General features: G+C 41.3%; 2 protein-coding genes across 4 annotated transcripts; one reads left to right on the top strand and one right to left on the bottom strand.

The window, feature by feature from the left end:
• c1qtnf5 (C1q and TNF related 5) lies at positions 1-4,757 on the top strand. 3 transcript variants are annotated; one of them, XM_061782784.1, is made up of 3 exons: positions 67-208; positions 3,591-3,832; positions 4,077-4,757. In XM_061782784.1, exons 2-3 carry the CDS (start codon positions 3,601-3,603, stop codon positions 4,595-4,597), a joined length of 753 nt encoding a protein of 250 aa, XP_061638768.1. In that variant the 5' UTR covers positions 67-208; positions 3,591-3,600; the 3' UTR covers positions 4,598-4,757. The 3 variants fall into 3 exon arrangements, with proteins under 3 accessions (XP_061638770.1, XP_061638768.1, XP_061638769.1); XM_061782785.1 differs by having other exon boundaries at positions 72-208; positions 3,594-3,832; XM_061782786.1 differs by lacking the exon at positions 3,591-3,832 and having other exon boundaries at positions 1-208.
• Positions 4,758-14,026: 9,269 nt separating this feature from the next.
• Positions 14,027-17,843, bottom strand: rnf26 (ring finger protein 26). The gene has a single exon (XM_061782915.1). It carries the CDS (start codon positions 17,448-17,450, stop codon positions 16,158-16,160), a length of 1,293 nt encoding a protein of 430 aa, XP_061638899.1. The 5' UTR covers positions 17,451-17,843; the 3' UTR covers positions 14,027-16,157.
• Positions 17,844-19,570: the final 1,727 nt, after the last annotated feature.

Below are 19,570 nucleotides of genomic sequence, written 5' to 3'. Positions count from 1 at the left end.
GAGCTTGACACACCAACATCAAATATGTTCTTCACTTTCTCCCTCACCCTCTCACTCTCACTCTCTCTCTCTCTCTCTCTTGCTGTCTGTCTGTCTTTCTCTCTGTCTTCCACGCACTCTGGACACACCAAACACCCAAACCACCGCCTAATTCGATTTCATGACCATTTCCTCTCAGCTCCAAGACATCTAAAGCTCGCTGACATCGGTAAGTTAACTTTTTTTTTAACTGATGCATGAATGTACTGGAAGATGATTTTCTTTTTTTTTCTTTTTCATTTTAAGGAAGTACAGTGGGAGGAAAAAGTATATGAACCCTTTGGAATTCCTTAAATTTCTGCATAATTTGGTCATAAAATGTGGCCTGATTGTTATCTAAATCACAAGAATAAATAAACAGTCTGCTTAAACTAATTCCACACTAAATGTGTTTCCCTATTTTTATTGAAAATAACATCAGATCAGACGGAATAGGTAAGTCACATAAGCAAAGAAGAAAACAAAACAACTAAAAGTCATGTTATTTTCTTGACTTAGAAGCAGAACATTTTGCATTATGCTACAAACAGCCAATTACGCTATAATTAAGGTAACTATTAAAATGCCTGTGTGTAATGTGTTGACACATGCACAGTTGTTATACATATAATATACAAATTAAAGTATCATAAATGTTTAAGTTTGTGAAAAAGCACAAGCCTGTTAAGATTATTATCCTTTTTGTAATCTGTTGTTTTTGGCATTGTTGTCTCAAAAGTCATCAGTGTATTCAAGTTATTTGTCCTTCTTTAACTCTGCAATTCTTTTAGTCAAAGTTACTTAACAATTGTGAAATATATTAAAGTTAACAAAGTAATTTTGTGATAATATACAGTTCAATTATACTGTAAGCTACAGAGTTATTGGTTTTCAAATATAGACTGGTAAATAAAGTACTGGCCCAGCGCTCTTACAGCTGCTTCCTCCTCCTTGTCATCTTCATCCTGAGGGATTTCCTAGGTGACATAAGTCGTCAAAATTCCTCCTCATCGTTACAGTTTCTTTTCATGGCTAAGTCATAAAAGACGCCAATGCAGCTTGCTGAGCTTCTTCCTGTCCACCCCATCAACTCACTGCATGCAGGAACCGGCTGGTGTGTGTCTCATTAGCTGGAGCGTCACAGAATCCCGCCCCCCATAAAAGCTGTAAGGGTCACCAAAGAGTAACAATGCAAAGAGGCCAGCAAACTGATCCACAGCTTCAGAAAAAAAACTTTTAACACTTGGAAGTGACTTGTTTCTGATTCAGCTGTCTGGTATTCAGCTTTCATTACAAACATATGCGAAGAAACCAATGTTATGGTTTCATGATTTCAATCAGGAGGCTTCAGACATGTAAAGCAATTTAATAGGCATGCGTTTGCTTCCGATCAGAGCTTATTTGGGCGAATTCCCTAGTTGGCCATCAAGCCCTGGAGTTTGCCCAAATTGGCTGCTTCAAACAAAAATCGACGACCTTCTGTTACATATTAGACATGGGTCCTTGAGACTATTTTGTGTGTCATATTATGGTGGACAGGCGGCACGGTGGACGACTGGTTAGCACATCTGCCTCACAGTTCTGAGGAGCGGGGTTCGAATCCTGGCCCCGCCTGTGTGGAGTTTGCATGTTCTCTCCGTGCCGGCGTGGGTTTTCTGCGGGCACTCCGGCTTCCTCCCACATCCCAAAAACATGCATGGTAGGTTGAGTGAAGACTCTAAATTGCCCATAGGTGTGAATGTGAGTGCGAATGGTTGTTTGTTTATATGCGCCCTGCGATTGGCTGGCGACCAGCTCAGGGTGTACCGCGCCTCTCACCCGAAGATAGCTGGGATAGTCTCGAGCACGCCCGCGATCCTAGTGAGGAGAAGCGGCTCAGAAAATGGATGGATGGATGGATGGCTGTTATGGTAGACATGCCCACTCAATATTGTGTCAATCGCTGAAACTGGTGCCGCGCGCTAATTTTATCCAACTTTCAAGTGGGCGCTACTGACTGAGTTTTGGGGAGTCGCATTCAGAACCTTGAAAATATCGTGGTGAATTGAGATACAGGTTTAACTTGTCTTCTGACCACACTCATAACTCAAAACAGTCATATCTCAACTCATCCTTCCCCATAGAAATTAATTAAAAGGTTATTAATCTGTTTCAGCCTCCCAAAAAAAACAACAACAACAGCTTTTATAATGTGTTTTTTAATAAGGAAAACAGGACTCAGTTCAATATTACAGTTCATAAAAACGTACAGCAATAATATTAATAAATACAATGTAAAGAATGAAACAGGGTTTGACACATTTTTGCTACAATCCAATGGGCATTGTGCTGCTCCTTCTGGTGTGTGTGGCTTGTTACTTTACCAACCACATCTTAACCCAGCCAACAAACATTTTACATGTCCAGCTCAACTCTGCACATTACTTTTTAAGTGTTTTACACTGTAATACAATGACAATTGAAAACTGGCACAAGTTGAGTTGATGTTTTATGGGTTTTATTATTCATACCTCAGCTATTCAATGATACGTGGTGCCACAACATCAATCATTTTGCTTGGAATGCTATTTTTCAGGTGTGCAGAACTCACAGTAAGTCAGTCTTTAATTTGGCCCACTGAGCATTTGCAATAAATATAATAATAACTTTATTTATATCGGACCTCTACAAACATGCTTACAAAGTGCTTTGACAGACCAAATAGAACGCAATACATTAAAACACAGTCGGATACCAGCGTCATGCATGATCATATAAAAACAACGATTACCTGTCCTACAGAATACGATAAACAGTTTTAGTAAAATAAACTATGGCAAAGCTGTATTACTGCAACTTTCCTGACTTTGTGGATTATTTCTGATCGTTGTGTTTATTTCTGGTGATGTAGTTGAAAGTCTAATACAGCTAAACTATTCTCAACAAATCGTCGCTGTCGGACAGCTCCTTGTATCTCCAAAATCTTTTCATGGAAACTAAAATAACAACACTTTTTTTCAGTTATTAAACATCGTACTGTTAAAATTCTCAAGCTATTTTCAGCACTTTAGTATTGATTTGTGAAAATATATGACATTGACCAAATTTGGACATAGGACATTCTGACTGACCGGTACAAAATGTAGCTACTGTACTGAATTTTAAAAAACGTTTCAGCCATTGTAACATAATGCACAGTTTAAAAATTAACCCTGCACGTAAATATACAAAAATAAAAAACTGTACTGTGTAATGATTCAGTGGAAATGTCTCACACACCTAAGTCAAATAAAAATTGTACTTAAATGTTTTGGGAAAAAAAACAGATCTAAAAGATTAAATTTAACTGTACTTCAAAGCTAAATACAACTGAACTATAATGAACAAATGTACTGTACTGGATTAAAAATACAGTTTAAGCCACTGTAATATTATGCACAGTTTGATTCTTCGCGTACCACAGAGAGAATTTACCACAATGAGAATCACAGAGCAAGTTGTAGGCTGGCTGATCAGTTTGCTAGTCTGGATCAGATAAGGTATGTGGCTCAGCCTAAACGCTGGTGTCTCCCGTCTTTCTTCTCTGTGTGCAGTAGCTCCGCAATGACAACGCTCAAGCTGGTTCCTTTACCGCTCTTCCTGCTCGTCCTCCAAGTGCGTCTTTCCACTCTGTTAGAGGACAACAAGATCCCTGCCAGTCTGTGCACGGGCCATCCCGGCATCCCGGGCTCGCCCGGAGTTCACGGCAGCCCCGGTCTGCCCGGGCGAGACGGACGGGACGGAAGGGATTCTGCACCGGGGGAGAAAGGAGAAAAGGGGGACACGGGAGTACCAGGTAGCAAAATAGTGGTATCGTAAGAGTCCATTTCTGTCACTTAAATGAGAAGTGCATTTTTCAAAATTTAAAACAGCGACCATGTGCTTTAATAACTTACTGATTGTCTACCAAGCCCCATATGCATTACAGTACTACTGGGCTACAGGCACTTCATAGTGATATTGACCCTCCAATAATGCACTTTTTTTCCCGTGTGTGTGTGTGCTCTGCGTTTGAAAACTTACATGTGCGTACCCCACAGGTGAGACGGGCGAGCGAGGTCTGACGGGAGACAGAGGTGACCCTGGAGAGAGAGGCCAGAAGGGCGAGGCAGGACAGTGCGCCGTGGCACCCAAATCGGCCTTCAGCGCCAAAGTGTCGGAAGGCCGCGACTTACCCCTCCCCGCGGGCGACACGGTGGTGTTTGACAAGATCCTTCTTAACGAACAGGGCGACTACAACTCGGAGACGGGCCGCTTCACGTGCAAAGTTCCCGGCGTGTACTACTTTGCCGTACATGCCACCGTGTACCGCGCCAGCTTGCAGTTTGACCTGATGAAAAACGGACACGCCGTCGCTTCCTATTTCCAGTTTTTCGGCAACTGGCCCAAACCGGCATCGTTGTCGGGCGGGACCCTGATCCATGTGGTCCCTGGGGACCAGGTGTGGATTCAGATGGCTCTGGGGGAATACAACGGATTCTACTCCAGCACGAAGACAGACAGCACCTTCAGCGGCTTCCTGGTGTACTCAGACTGGAAAAACTCTGCGGTGTTTGCATGAGCGGTCATACCTTGCATAGGGAAAGTAACCACACGATGGCCTACTTAAAAAAAATTTTAATGGGAGATTTTTGGATGGCGATGAGAACTGAATACATTGTACTTGTGTAATGAAGAAGAAAAAACTCACAACAGGCACATACTAAACTGCATAAAATGTTGTTTTTTTTTTTTAGTATCTACTTTACTCTTGCCTTTAGACTGCAGTGGAATCTCTACGGTTGAACACAATTCCACACAGGACGCCTGCCGATAGGGATCCACAGATATCTTTTTTTTTTTTGCAGACCGAGTACGAGTACAAGTACTTACATTTGAGTACTCACTGATACCACGTCCCAATACTTGATAATGCCATTATGTTTTGCAATTGTATTGAAAGTGTGTTTTATTTTTTTAATCAACTATTGTTCAAAAATGCAAAACAAAATATTTTCTTCAACATGACATAAGTTTAAGACTCTTTAAACTAACAACTTTCCATTACTGACATTTTAACATCCGACTGCATATTTTTCTATTTCCTGCAGCACATTTCACTTAAATGTAGCCTGTAACACAAGGTATTTCAGTTATGGGGTCTCAGTCTGAACACTAGGGGGCACTATGTAAATAGAGTACATAAAAATAGATGAAATCTGATTTGTTTGCATTTTGTGGGGAAAAAAAGGTCCCATAGAAAATAAGGGAAACTATAAATCATTAATAATAAAAGAAAAGTAAATTTGTTTTAATAAAATTAATAAACACAAAGAACATATAAAAAAGTCAAAAAAATGTCACGTTTAAGGCGTTAAAAATCCAGAATGAAACTGTTGTTTTCTTAACTGCACTGGCAATGTTTAAAGTACCATTTTAACATTCTTAAAAGTCATACAAGGCTAAAGAAGAAGAATCATTGCTACGATGTAAAAACAATAAAACACTCAACTTTAATGACAAAGCTGTAATGATAGCGTGACACCTTAAGCGTTCTTGGGCCCCATATCCTATATAAATATTATTATTATTATTATTTATAATACCTACTGACTCACCCACGCTCATTATTTAACATTCTACGTCAACTTTGAAAACAAGCGACAACAACTACTGTATGTTGTATGTTGACATTGGAGCATTTACGTCATACAACTTTGAGTTTAAATTATTCTTGTTAACTCCCATTGTTGGGGCTGGTCCCTATTTTGGAATAAGTGTTTCAAAAAGCCAAAGAAAAAACTAATCACAATATTGAGCTCTTGTTTCTGATGTCTCATCATGCATGACAGTTGTCCGAGCTCCAAGTTTTGACTTTGGAAGCCTATTCGTCATAAAAAGAAATTTCCATTCTAAGTGGAACGTTTGGTTTTTGAGATTCCACCGTGTGGTGTGCAACAGACCAATTGTATACTACACAGCGGCAAGCATTTTTTATTTGCCTTCTCGACCATTGCTGCTCATTTGCAGCAAATTGTGTACATTAAAGATGAATACAATTGAAAACTTTTACACAAACACATTATATGATTGTGACACTGGGACACAAGAGGTGGCAAAAGTACTCACACGGACCTTAAGTAGAAGTACAGATACATGTGTAAAAAATAAAAATAAAAAAAGCACAAGTACTGATTCAACTTCTGCACTTAAGTACAAGTACTGTATAAATGTCCAGACTCTGGAATGCACTTGCACACAAAGTACAAAAGTAAAAAGGAAGAAATCACATAACGTGTTGCATGTTGTTAAGCTAAGCTAGTTTATGTTGGCTCAGCATTTATGATATCAAAACATGTTCCCATCGCTTTGCTAATACAGGAAGTCCTCGGTTTACGACGCACTCGACCTACGACGGCTCGAATTTACGACGCCCCGTGCCTCGTCCGCCATTTTGTCCCAGCACCATAGTGTTTTTGCTTAGCTAGTGCATAGTGCTTGTCTGTGTTTGTGCGGCAGAAGTATCTTTGCCTTTTTCGCCCCCCCCCCCCCCCCCCCTTTTTTTTACACTCTCAGCAGTAATGGTAAGTACAGCATCTTATTTTTTTATTTTAATGTATTTTAGTTTCTTTATACGAAGTGCTAACCTTTCCCGCTACGGTCACCTGACCGTGGTCGGGAGACGCAGGGGTTAACTCCCTTCTCTCGTTGCACAGCTGAGCTGGGTGGCGGCAACAATAAAAGCACGAAGCACCGATTTGCTGCTTTAATGGCTTTATTAGCTCCTCTGCACACTCAACGTCGACAGGTCCTCCGCTAATCGCTACTCTTCCCCGGTCGCCGTCACTTGCTACTGTACACATTCCTTCCTCCCTCACAGTCCCGCCGGACGACGCCTGCGCAGTCCCGTCTCACTCACACATCGACGCACACGCCCACACACACTGAGCTTGCTGTCACAATCACTTGGGACAATACTCGTAACAGAAGTATTTCGCCGTAAATTTCGACTTTAACGGTGAAACCCGACTTACGCGAAAATTCGGGTTACGTCGCCAGCGTAGGAACGGAACTCGTTCGTAAATCGAGGACTTCCTGTACCGTAAACTGGGTTTAAAAACAAACAAACAAAAACATGCTAAATACAGTAATGGTAACAACTTGGATGTGTTTTCCAGATTTGACAAAAATGATTGGCTGCCACCAGAAGCTGGTGATTTTTTTTTAGGCTGGTACAACACACACCGCATTCGGCACAAATCATTCTTGGAGTCAACATGTACGGATGATGATTGACAAGAATTTAGCGATCACCATTTTATTTTCGATACTGCTTTTTGAGCTGATCCCTTATTGATTCTTTTATCGACTCTCATTGAGTAAGGTAATGAGCTAATAGAAATGGGTTTGTTTGCTTTAAGTATTTAATATCTTCAATTTTGGACAGAAGATACAGCATATCTAGTATGCACTTATAATCCTTAGGGTAAATACTTAAAAGACCAAACAGTTTAAAGCAGTTTTTACATACCTTACGAGATATCAGATTGCCTTCAGAAATGGTCTCGTTCCACTCTTCTTCGTACAGACAAAATGAAATATTGGAGTTTTGATGGGCTACTGATGCAACCTGAAGCAATGAGACTGAGAACAGTGAAAGGAGAGCTTCTGACTTTCATCATTCCTGCCAGGATATCAGCTCTTTTGGGGAAATTTTTAGGATTTTTTACAACGCTCCTTTTGCATTCGCCTTGATCCAAAACTAACTCAGACATAAAACCAATGAAAAGGTCAGCAATAAACGTAGTTACTTTCACAATAACTCTCCGACAGTAACTAACATAGCTAGTTAGTTAGTTATCCTAGGTGTAAAAAAAACACGGATGATTAAGACTTTCATGTGCCACTTCCATGACTACAATCCAACTCTCGACTGTGTGCCTTTTATTCCCCAAACCTGACCAAAGTAAACACATTCCGCTGGATCCACTCGGGGCTTCCCGGCCTAATGATTTCCCCAAACGCTGTAACTTTGTGAGCCGGATGATGTAAGTCACAATGATGTCTTGACTGAGCCTCCACCTTTGTGTTTTTTGGAGGCAGCATTGTTGACTTAATGGGCTAAGCACTGACAAGGACAGACGACATTAAAAAGCTTTCCGTGCCTCCTGTGACACAAGGAAATGTGATTTGAGATGCCCGCACAGCACGCATACGTGAGTGCTAAATATACCTGCAAAAGTTTTTCTTTTTTTAAGGGTAAACGAGAAAAGCAGAGAGTTAATCAAACTGTGCCTGGCACTAGGCACTTCCTTCCATTGGTGAGCATCTGCTAAAGTACTCTTTAAAACAGAACCCACCTTAGGAAAATCTATGACACAACACTTCGACATTGTGACAGGTCGTTACAGATTAACAGACAAGATGAATTATGAGATGTACTCCAAGGACTAATAACATGGGAATATTTTTAGACTACAATCATGTCTAAATTCATCATAATGTGTACTGCATCCTATGAGAGGGAACACCTCAGTCAGCTCTAACAACTGCAACCACGATAAACATCCATCCATCCATTTTCTGAGCCGCTTCTCCTCACTAGGGTCGCGGGCGTGCTGGAGCCTATCCCAGCTGTCATCGGGCAGGAGGCGGGGTTCACCCTGAACTGGTTGCCAGCCAATCGCAGGGCACATAGAAACAAACAACCATTTGCACTCACAGTCATGCCTACGGGCAATTTAGAGTCTCCAATGAATGCATGTTTTTGGGATGTGGGTGGAAACCGGAGTGCCCGGAGAAAACCCACGCAGGCACGGGGAGAACATGCAAACTCCACACAGGCGGGGCCGGGGATTGAACCCGGGTCCTCAGAACTGTGAGGCTGACGCTCTAACCAGTCGACCACCGTGCCGCCACGATAAACATATTTGTTAAATTATCATCGCTTGTTCGTAACCTTATATAGTAAAATCCATTGTAAAAAAATTCCCAGTGCTAATACTATGCTTTATTAGAGAAAGAGTTTCATGAGGTGTGTATATTAAGTCACCATGCTAGCATCCTAAAATTAAATGCTAATAAAAGTACATAAAATACATCAATATAATAAAAATACATAAATAAAATGGAATTAAAATACATAAAATGTGCATGTTGAGACACCATCGTAGTAGTCCTCAATTTAAATACAAATGAAATAAATTACAAAAATATAAATAAAACATCAAATTGAAAATAAAAATACATATATAAAATGAAATTAAAATACATTAAATGTGCATGTTAAATCACAATGGCAGAAGTCATAAAAAATCAAAAGATAAAAAAAAAAAATAATAATAAATAAATAAATAAATATATATATATATATATATATATATATATATATATATGTGGTGGCACGGTGGCCGACTGGTTAGAGCGTCAGCCTCACAGTTCTGAGGTGCGGGGTTCAATCCCCGTCCCCGCCTGTGTGGAGTTTGCATGTTCTCCCCGTGCCTGTGTGGGTTTTCTCCGGGCACTCCGGTTTCCTCCCACATCCCAAAAACATGCATTAATTGGAGACTCTAAATTACCCGTAGGCATGACTGTGAGCGCGAATGGTTGTTTGTTTGTATGTGCCCTGCGATTGGCTGGCAACCAGTTCAGGGTGTACCCCGCCTCCTGCCCGATGACAGCTGGGATAGGCTCCAGCACGCCCGCGACCCTAGTGAGGAGAAGCGGCTCAGAAAATGGATGGATGGATGGATATATATATATATATATATATATATATATATATATATATATATATATTTAAAAGTGCCCAAAAAGCGCATGTTAGGTGACCATGGTAGTGGTTTTTAAAATGCAACACAAATACAAATAGAGGAAAACATATAATTAAAAATGTAAACAAAAATACATAAATAAAACAAAAAAATACTACCTAAAATGCACATGTTAAGTCACGATAGTATCCATCCCTCCATTTTCTGTACGCTTATCCTCACAAGTGTCGTGGGCGTGCTATAGCCTATCCCCGCTATCTTCGGGCGAGAGGCGGGGTACAGCCTGAACTGGTCGCCAGCCAATCGCAGGGCACATATAAACAAACAACCATTCGCACTCACATTCACACCTACGGGCAATTTAGAGTTGTCAATTAACCTACCATGCATCTTTTTGGGATGTGGGCAGAAACCGGAGTGTCTGGAGAAAGCCCACGCAGGCACGGGGAGAACATGAAAACTCCACACAGGCGAGGGCGGGATTTGAAACCCGGTCCTCAGAACTGTGAGACAGACGTGCTAACCAGTTGGCCACCGTGCTGCCGTCACCATAGTAGTAGTCATAAAATTAAATACGGATAAAATAAAAATTAATGTATAAAATAAAAAATACAATAAAATAAAATATACCTAATATGTTAGGTCTGTGGTATCAGTCCTACTTTATTGCAAATAAAATGAAAAATATAAATGCAGTTTAAAAAACACCTAAAACACGTTAAGTCACCATGGTAGTAGTTATAAAATTAAATAATAATAAAATACATAAATAAAATAATACCTAAAGTGCTCATGTAAAGTTAACATAGTGGCAGTCATAACATTAAATAAAAATAAAATAAAAATATATAAAGTAAATGAAAAATACAATAATACCTCAAATTTCAAAATAAATAAAAGTAATAAAATACAAATACTTCAAATAAAAAGTACCTCAAACGTGCACCTTAAGTCACCAGGGTAATAGTCATATAATTAAATATAAATACAATCAAAACTACATAAATTAAATATAAACAAATAGATGAAAATAAAGTAATAAATTAAAATAAAATCAAAATACATACAATTTACATGTTAAGTCACCATTTAGTAGACATAAAACTAAATACAAATAAAATAAACCTAAAATATATAAATATATCTATGATAAATATATAAAATATAAATAATATAAAGTAAAACAAAAAAATACATAAATAAAATAATTTTATGAATAAAACCACCTAATGCGCATGACAACTCACCATGGTAGTAGTCATAAAATAATTAAATACCTAATATAAATAATTAAAAAGAACAGTTAATATGACGCTTTACCCTGACAACTTTGTCCAGCAGGAGGCAGCCTGCTATCAGATCCGTTTAAAAAGCAACAATCCGCACTAAAATGAACCAATCAATGAAATACTGTATTTGCAGACATGACACGTCACATTATTATCACCTTCATGGACACAGTACTGTATCATAAACTCTCAAAGATGTACTGCTGGAATTGTTCCGATAAAATAAAACCACTTGTATTTGCAACGTCCATTTCCTACTACCTACCAACGTACCAATTTACTGTCTGCCCATCTATTGATCTAACCCTAACTACCTGTTCATGCGACCTTCCATCCATGAAAGCTGTTGGTCTGTCCATCCAGCCATCCATCAATCCATCCAATCTAATCTAGCACTTGTCTGTCCATTCATCCCTTCCGATCTACCTTTTCTGTTCATCAATCTCTTCCTACTGTACAATATCACCGCCCGTCCCGACCTACTGACCTGTCAATCCATCCCAATCTACCTTCATCGCGTGCATCCACTCCTCCCTACTGTACCTGTCCGTGTAACCTGCCTACCTATCCGCTTACTTGTCTATCCACCCATTCATTCATTCATCTATCCCAACTAGCTGCCAATTTGTCCTTCCATCCTTACCTGCCTGTCTGTCTATGTAGGACTAGGTGGTTAACCTACCTGCCCTCTCATCCATTCCCACCTGCATGCAGGCCTGCCCGTTTAGCCATCCTTAACTAACCACCTGCCAATCTGTTTGTCCATCCATGCATATCTGCTTGTCCGTTAGTCAATTCCAATTATTATTTTTTTTTTCCCCATTTTTGACATTTTCCCACACTGTGCTGATCCGGGCCCACTGAGGTCAGTAAAATGAGATTGAATCCCGGGAGTATGACGCTGTCCTGGCTGCAAACTTCCTCTGCTTTGTTAGCATCCTCCTCATTTGCAAGCGACATGTAAACACAGTGGAGGCTGCATACAGGCCAGCAGACAATAAACAACCTTTTGTGTTGTTTGTGGATCACTGACTGTGTTTACTTGACATTGTAGTTGAAGAGCACCCGCTCAACGCTGAGCTCGAATGTGATTTTCCGCTGTCCGGTTGTGAAAAAAAAATTCAAGATTTTGATCACACTAAAATCACATTGTAAATGCAAAACTGTTGGAGGCTGACATCAGCGAGTGCATTCTTTTATCTGCACAGATGTCTGGCTCCATTTTTAGAACCTGGGAAAGGGAATGGGGGTTGTAAACCAGAGGTCTCTGGAGAATTGTCACATGCATGTGGAAGTGGTCCCATCTGACCCAACCAGTCCCCTCACACATGCTCACATGTAAACTTGAACACATCTATAAATTAGAGTAGACACATAATCGCTATGTCGACAAAACCCAGTTGGTTGTTTCATGTTACCGGTTACTGTGGGAATTTTACTCACTGAATTGCTTTCGCAGATGTACATTATGTAGAACATGTGTCCCACTATTAGACATAGGAAGCAATGAAGACAGGGTAGACAGTATTTATTGTATAAACCTTGGAATGGCGAATGCAGTTGCAGCCAAATGTTGTCTCTTGCATGCTCTTTTTGTATTTCCTGTATCCACTATTGCTGCTGAAATGATGCAAATTCCTCCATTGTGAAAATAAAAGGATATTTTGTATTATAATTATGTATTACATTAATATACTTTTGAATTTATTTGCCCATTTTCTCAAGTGATGTGGCGGCGATGACATACTAATTAATTTCCGGTTTCATGATTTTGGCTTCTCGCGATCATAAAAACGTTAAAATAATAATAATAAAAAAGATGAATGTGCTGCAGTGTGGGTTGTGTATCCAAGCTCCTGTGTTGTAAACGCACCCTGAACGCACCATGTGTTACCTGTAGCAAGCGTGTCACGCATGTTCTTCTGCCCTCCCTGAGCGTGCTTTTTAAAGCTGTTTATTGGCACCTAGTTGACTGTAAAACTAAAGAAAAATCATTACTAAAAGAGACTAAAATAATTACACACATTGCATATTTAAATACAAAACACACATCGTTTTAGAAATCGCCAGCTTAATGCTAACAGTCAATGGAAAATCGCATTGACGGGCTAGCTAATGTTATCATTAGATCACAGGAGGGATTTACCTTCAAATAACGAATATTCACACACAAACGCATAGTAACACATGGAGACAGGTGACATAACAATACTCACACAATACATATATTCTTCCTAATTTGCGAAAAACGATCTTAAAGTTTTATTGCGACTTTAATCTACTTTTTAGTGTGTGTACTGTAAATATGTAGCTGCATGCACGCAGCGCACCACACTGCCACCATGAGGCCAAGGCGCGCATAGCACGAACAGTCATGGCTCATACAATCATGGTTTGTGTAAAAACACAAAACGCGACTGTCTGACATGAAGTTCCTGTTTTAGGGGAATGATGTTTTTTTTTTTTTTTTAAAGCAAATACATAGATCATACCGTTACCCCAGGCGTTCCAATGTTTTTATTCATGGCTGAATTTTATTTGTATTTGTTTTTTTAATATTGCTTTTATTTAATATATTATTATTTTACTTTTTAAAAACTTGTTTTCTGGTTGTTATTTTAAGTTATATTTAAACTTGAGTTTTGGTAGTTAAATAAATATTGTTTCAAAATCAATGAATAATCGTTTCCATAATCTCCCAGCCCCAATATAATGTATACTTATATTATCTGTCCAAATAGTTGGCTTCATATTTTCCTTGAATCATCAGAGAGGATGAAGTATTTCTAACAATATTTTATCTTTAGACTGAACTCATAGTTAGCCTTAAAAGCATTCCGGTAACATTTACCAGTACTGTTTGGAATTACGACAAAGCTGTTGTTACTTGAGTCCAATATTCTGCCAGAGTAGCTGCCATTCAAATTGACCTACACCAAAGTCACAAAATGGTATTTACTGCTGTTTTATTATGAAAAGTGTCACTAAAGTGTGGCATCAATCTCAGCTGAGTTACATTCAAGTCTGCAAATCACATTGTCTTCATTCTTTCACACAGAACACTTGTTCCATTGCTGCATTCGTAGGAATGGCTTACTGTATGGTGGCATAGAAATACCTGAGGAGGATGCAGATAACAAATTCTTGACTGTCACTCACAAAACCCGCAAAATATCAACTTAAATCATCCAACAATAGAAAAACAATTCAAAAGGTAGACTCTCCACAGCATCATACATACACACAATACCACGATGATTTTATGAGAAATGTAAACTTAATAAACACAAAACACTTCAAAAAGAATTGGAATTCTGGACAGTAATCTGTATTACTATACAAGAAAAAGGCATAATAAACATTTTGTGTTTAAAAAAAAAAAGAAAAAGGCAAATATGCGGGGGGGGGGGGGGGAATCTGCAAAAATACGAAATAAAGGAAATTGTTTAGGATCCATGTGTGAAAGTCTAGCCATAAACTAAAAAAAAAGTAATTTAAACAGCTCAGCAAAGTTAGCATGACGCTGACATGTTATTTAAGTCAAAAGTAGCACTTGCACTTTCTAGTCTCACAGAAAATAATCCACAGCTTTCTTTTATCTTTCCATCTACATGTAGTGTACATACATAAATACTACTACCGCCAGTCATGTTAAATATTTTTTTTGTATTTCTTCTCTAAAATGTTTGTCTTTCCTTTACATTAAATAACCCAAAACCATATGTTCATCACTTTCACGTTTCATTAATGCTCCCAAACAAAATCAACTTCACAGTTATCCATTTTCACCTCCTTGCGTGTATTTTTAGCGGAGGTGTGAAAACAAGTGAGCCGTCTGTCTCATTTGCATTTAATCATCAATAAGAACAAAAAAAAAAAAGCCTAGGAAGTTAAAGGAGATTGGACCATCCCATTTGTGAGTATTTGATATAGTGACTCTTTTAAATCGTCACTAAAGTGTTACAACGAGTGGTACATCAATACACCAAAGATCGACTCCAGCCAACCATTTTCTATAACGCTGGTCCTTATTAGGGTCAAAGTCTGCCTATTGGTACAACAGGGCACACATCACTAGAGTCATAAATTAACCTAAAATGCATGGTTTGGGCAGAAAGTCAGAGTACCTGGGGAAACCCACGCAAATAAGCGGCCAAGCTGAGATTCAAACCCAGACCTTATTGGCTGCGAGGCAGAGGTGCAAACCACTTCCTAGTGTGCTGCCAAAGAGAAGAATAGAGGAAGGACAATCCTCAATAAAGCTAACATGAAGTTTTGGGGATCTGGGAGGAAGCCCGAATACTGGGGGAGAACATGCAAACCACACACAAGGCCAGAACTGAGATTCTAACCACAAACTCTGAGGCCAAAATGCTAACCACTAATGAAGCGCAGCACAGTCAGGTCATTGGATGAATGGATTTGCTGAAATATCATCATCATCATTCGGATGCAGTCTGTCCCAGATGACCTTGGGCAAAAAGTGAGGCTCACACTGGACTGGTCGCCAGCCAATCGCAGGGCACACATAGACAAACAAGCATACTAGCTTTCGCACCTACGGACAATTTACTATTAGTGACTGTAATGAATTGAACATGCGTGTTTTTGGAATGCGCGAGGAAAGCAGAATACCCGGGAAAAAACACACACAAGCAAGAGGAGTACATGGTATGTCCACACAGATAGGCTGAAGCTGAGATTTGAACGCCGAACCTCAGAACTGAGGCAGACTTGATGACCACAACCACCGTGCTGCCCAACTGTACAACAGTATAGTGGAGTTGTTCGTTTTAGTTAGTTGGTTTGAGCATTTGAGTGGCAAACTCTTTCTATGCCCTTTCTTTTATCCCTTGTCTTAACCTTCTTGAGTTTGGCTGTTCAAAAATTTCCTACTGCGATAAAATGGGAAAAATAAATAATAATTGAAGAAGGCAATCATTTCATATGGCTATTTCACGGTCACAGTGAAGCCGGCATTTATCCTTGCTGACTTAAGTCGAGAGCTTGAATACGAATAAAAAAAAATAATAAAAAAAATAGCATTTCACTGGTAGTAAAAATGAGTTATTGTGCAGCTTCAGAGGTACACCTCAATGGTGTCGAAGATAATGCGGCGACATAGCGGGCAGTTGTGCTGGTGGAAGGGCTGCTGCAGCAGGATGTCGGTGCAATCTCGACACAAGCACAAGTGTCTGCAGGGCAGCAGCACCACCGTCTTGGCGCAGTCGTGACAGATGACGCACATCTTCCGGTGCTCCTGCTCGTTCAGCAGCGTCAGCAGGTTCTCTACCGGGGGCCGCCACAGCCGGTCGGCCTTCAGAGGTCTCGCCGTGCTGGACGACGATGACGGCGACGGGGCCGGCCGCTCCCGTCGGTCGTCCCCCGCTCGCCCGTCGGGCGGGTCCCGCCTGTTCTCCTCGCCCGCTCCGGTTTCACCGTGGAGCTGCCTCCTCAGTAGCAGTCTCAACGCGCTGCTATGGCGAGACAGCTGGCGCCAGATTCTTCTCTCCAGCAGGTAAAGGTGAAGCGACATCTGGCGCAGGGGTCTCATGCCTGCGCGTATTAAATCCAGGGTTAAATGAAGCGACACGTAAAGTCTCCTCACGGCTGGGAAAGAGTTAACGGAAGCCGCAAGTCGCCGCGACGCCTGCCCGGTGACTTCCGGATTGCAGTAGGCGGTGGCCGTCAGCGCGATGCCGACGGTGAGCGCCAGGCCGTACGCGTTCAGTATGAAGATGCTGATAAAGATGTGCACCAGCGAGGCCAGGAAGTCCAACGCCAGCTTGCAGGGGGACCACAGGAACGCCGACGTGCCAATCAGGCAACTGTAGAGAAAGGTGACGGAGGTCAGCGTGAGCTCCAGCGCCATCTGCAGCGGGCTGGACACCGTCTGCCACACGCCGACCACGGCCGAGTAGAGGTTAAGGGCGGCGATGAGGGCGTAGTTGACCACCGTGTTGACCAGGTAGACCAGGAGGCTGAGCGCAATGCCGCACGCCTCGAGCAGCGACAGCAGCCCCCGACACACCTGCTCCTTGCAGCGGAGCAGCACGTGTGTCAACAGGTAGCCCACCATTTTCAAACTCTCCAGAAGCCCCTCCAGAGACAGCATGACGCCGCCCAGCACGGACGCCGCGCCGTGGGCGACGTGGGACGTCGCCTCCGCCGTGGAGAGCAAGATGAGCAGCGCCAAGTTGCCCAGCTCCACGAGGGAGTAGACCAGGAATGCAGGCAGGTTGATTATAAAGTGGTACACTGCCAGGAAAGTGCGGACGAGCGTGTGGACGAGGAGGAAATTCACGTCCAGCATTAAGCAGGCTGCATCGAGGCATTTTCCTACAGTGGAAATAGCAATGTCGACTGGTCCCATCGCACTGTGCTCTCAGTGTGTCCACAAATCGAAGTACATGTTTATTTGCATGCTCAGTTACATCCCATTTGTTGCACTATCCCTTCAAAAGGTAAAGATAATCAACAGTTTTACTTTTCCCACTTTTGTCATACAGCGAGCTGACATCACGAACGCACAACCGGATGTTTGCGTTCAAATACGAAACGGAGACTTCCGCCGCATTTCCGTACTTCTTCTGATTTCTCCGCTCGTATTTCCGAACCGAAACCCGATTAGTTCACGTAATTACCTCAAGGGGAAGCGGAATTCAACCAAAGGAATGAGATTATAACCGAAGAAACATTGACTATTCGCTTCAACACGCTTTCCGTCGTTGCGTTGGGCGCCATATTTGTTTTGGTCGTGACTTCGCTGTACTTCCGGGGTGTGAGTGTGCGCCTGCGCATACCCGCCCTGCTTTGCTCCGTGGAAAGCGTTTATCGTGTGTCAATACTGTATAAAGCACTGTAACTTATTCGCTAGGATAAGGAGAGGATGTATTATTTTATTATATATTCGTATGGTAATATTTTTAATAATAAACAGGTCTCTGTGTTTTAAGTCTTGTTTGGACGAGAGAGAGAGAGAGATAGATCACTACTTGGGTCATTCAGATTTAGAGGACAATTTAGGCAGCAACAATTTTGAAAAACTGACCACTTTTTTATGCTAAAGCAGCAGGTAATAAACCATCACATAATTCGTTCATCTTAACCATGAACGGCCCACATTTTACAAGATACAGTAGTTTATTTGTTATATATATTTTGCAACAGAGTTTAACAGGGTTTCATTCGTTTGAGTGACAGACGTCATAACGGCTGAAAACAGTGAACAAATCTGAAAAATAGATGTGAGAATTTACATTTGGTCCACCCATGGTCAGAACATTTAGCTCAGTCATTTCTGTTGAGTCATGTTGCTCATTTTCTCTCTCTCTTTCTCTACAGTATTAAAAAGGTTTTAGTAAGAGGTCTGTGTGACTTGTGTACCAGTCTGGAGAAGCAGCTGCTTGTCTTCCTGGGACACAAATGTGGAAGTCTGCAGTTGGTTGTAACGTCCACACACTTGACTTTCATCTTTCTACTTCTTGTCGCCAACATCATTCCACTCAGCTCGGACAATAATAATTTCATAAAAATTTCAATAAATACATTTCCATTGCAGGCGGCACGGTGGCCGACTGGTTAGAGCGTCAGCCTCACAGTTCTGAGGACCTGGGTTCAATCCCCGGCCCCGCCTGTGTGGAGTTTGCATGTTCTCCCCGTGCCTGCGTGGGTTTTCTCCGGGCACTCCGGTTTCCTCCCACATCCCAGAAACATGCATGAATTGGAGACTCTAAATTGCCCGTAGGCATGACTGTGAGTGCGAATGGTTGTTTGTTTGTATGTGCCCTGCGATTGGCTGGCAACCAGTTCAGGGTGTACCCCGCCTCCTGCCCGATGACAGCTGGGATAGGCTCCAGCACGCCCGCGACCCTAGTGAGGAGAAGCGGCTCAGAAAATGGATGGGTGGATGTTTCATTCATATTAAAAGACATGGCTTCAGAGCATAATTACTACTATTTAAAATGTATTTTGAAGCAAAACCTTTTAACATACCAAAAAAATCAGATTTAAAAGTTATTTTATCTGTCATGTTTTATATTGGACGACTGGTTAGCACATCTGCCTCACAGTTCTGAGGACCGGGGTTCAAATCCCGGCCCCGCCTGTGTAGAGTTTGCATGTTTTCCCCGTGCCTGGGTGGGTTTTCTCCGGGCGCTCCGGTTTCCTCCCACATCCCAAAAACATGCATGGAAGGTTAATTGAAGACTCTAAAATGCCCGTAGGTGTGAATGTGAGTCTGAATGGTTGTTTGTTTCTATGTGGCCTGCGATTGGCTGGCGACCATTTCAGGGTGTACCCCGCTTCTCGCCCGAAGATAGCTGGGATAGGCTCCAGCACGCCCGCAACCCTACTAAGGATAAGTGGTACAGAAAATGGATGGCTATTTGATATGTAAATTGCACATCAGGAGAGAGGGACAAGTGAAAAAAAAAAAAGCCATCTTTTTTCTTTTTTTTTTACTGTTGTGACTGTAAATTACAGTCCATATCT

The sequence above is a fragment of the Phyllopteryx taeniolatus genome, chromosome 8 (genome assembly GCF_024500385.1).
Source record: "Phyllopteryx taeniolatus isolate TA_2022b chromosome 8, UOR_Ptae_1.2, whole genome shotgun sequence".
Classification (NCBI taxonomy): domain Eukaryota; kingdom Metazoa; phylum Chordata; class Actinopteri; order Syngnathiformes; family Syngnathidae; genus Phyllopteryx; species Phyllopteryx taeniolatus.
The sequence above is the reverse complement of the archived record's forward strand: the minus strand, read 5'-3'. Positions and strand labels throughout refer to the sequence as shown.

Coding starts and splice junctions, on each gene's coding strand:
- c1qtnf5 (XM_061782784.1), top strand. CDS start 3,601: ATGACAACGCTCAAGCTGGTTCCTTTACCGCTCTTCCTGCTCGTCCTC. Junction 3,833..4,076: donor GGGGGACACGGGAGTACCAG/GTAGCAAAATAG, acceptor CGTACCCCACAG/GTGAGACGGGCGAGCGAGGT.
- rnf26 (XM_061782915.1), bottom strand. CDS start 17,450: ATGGGACCAGTCGACATTGCTATTTCCACTGTAGGAAAATGCCTCGAT.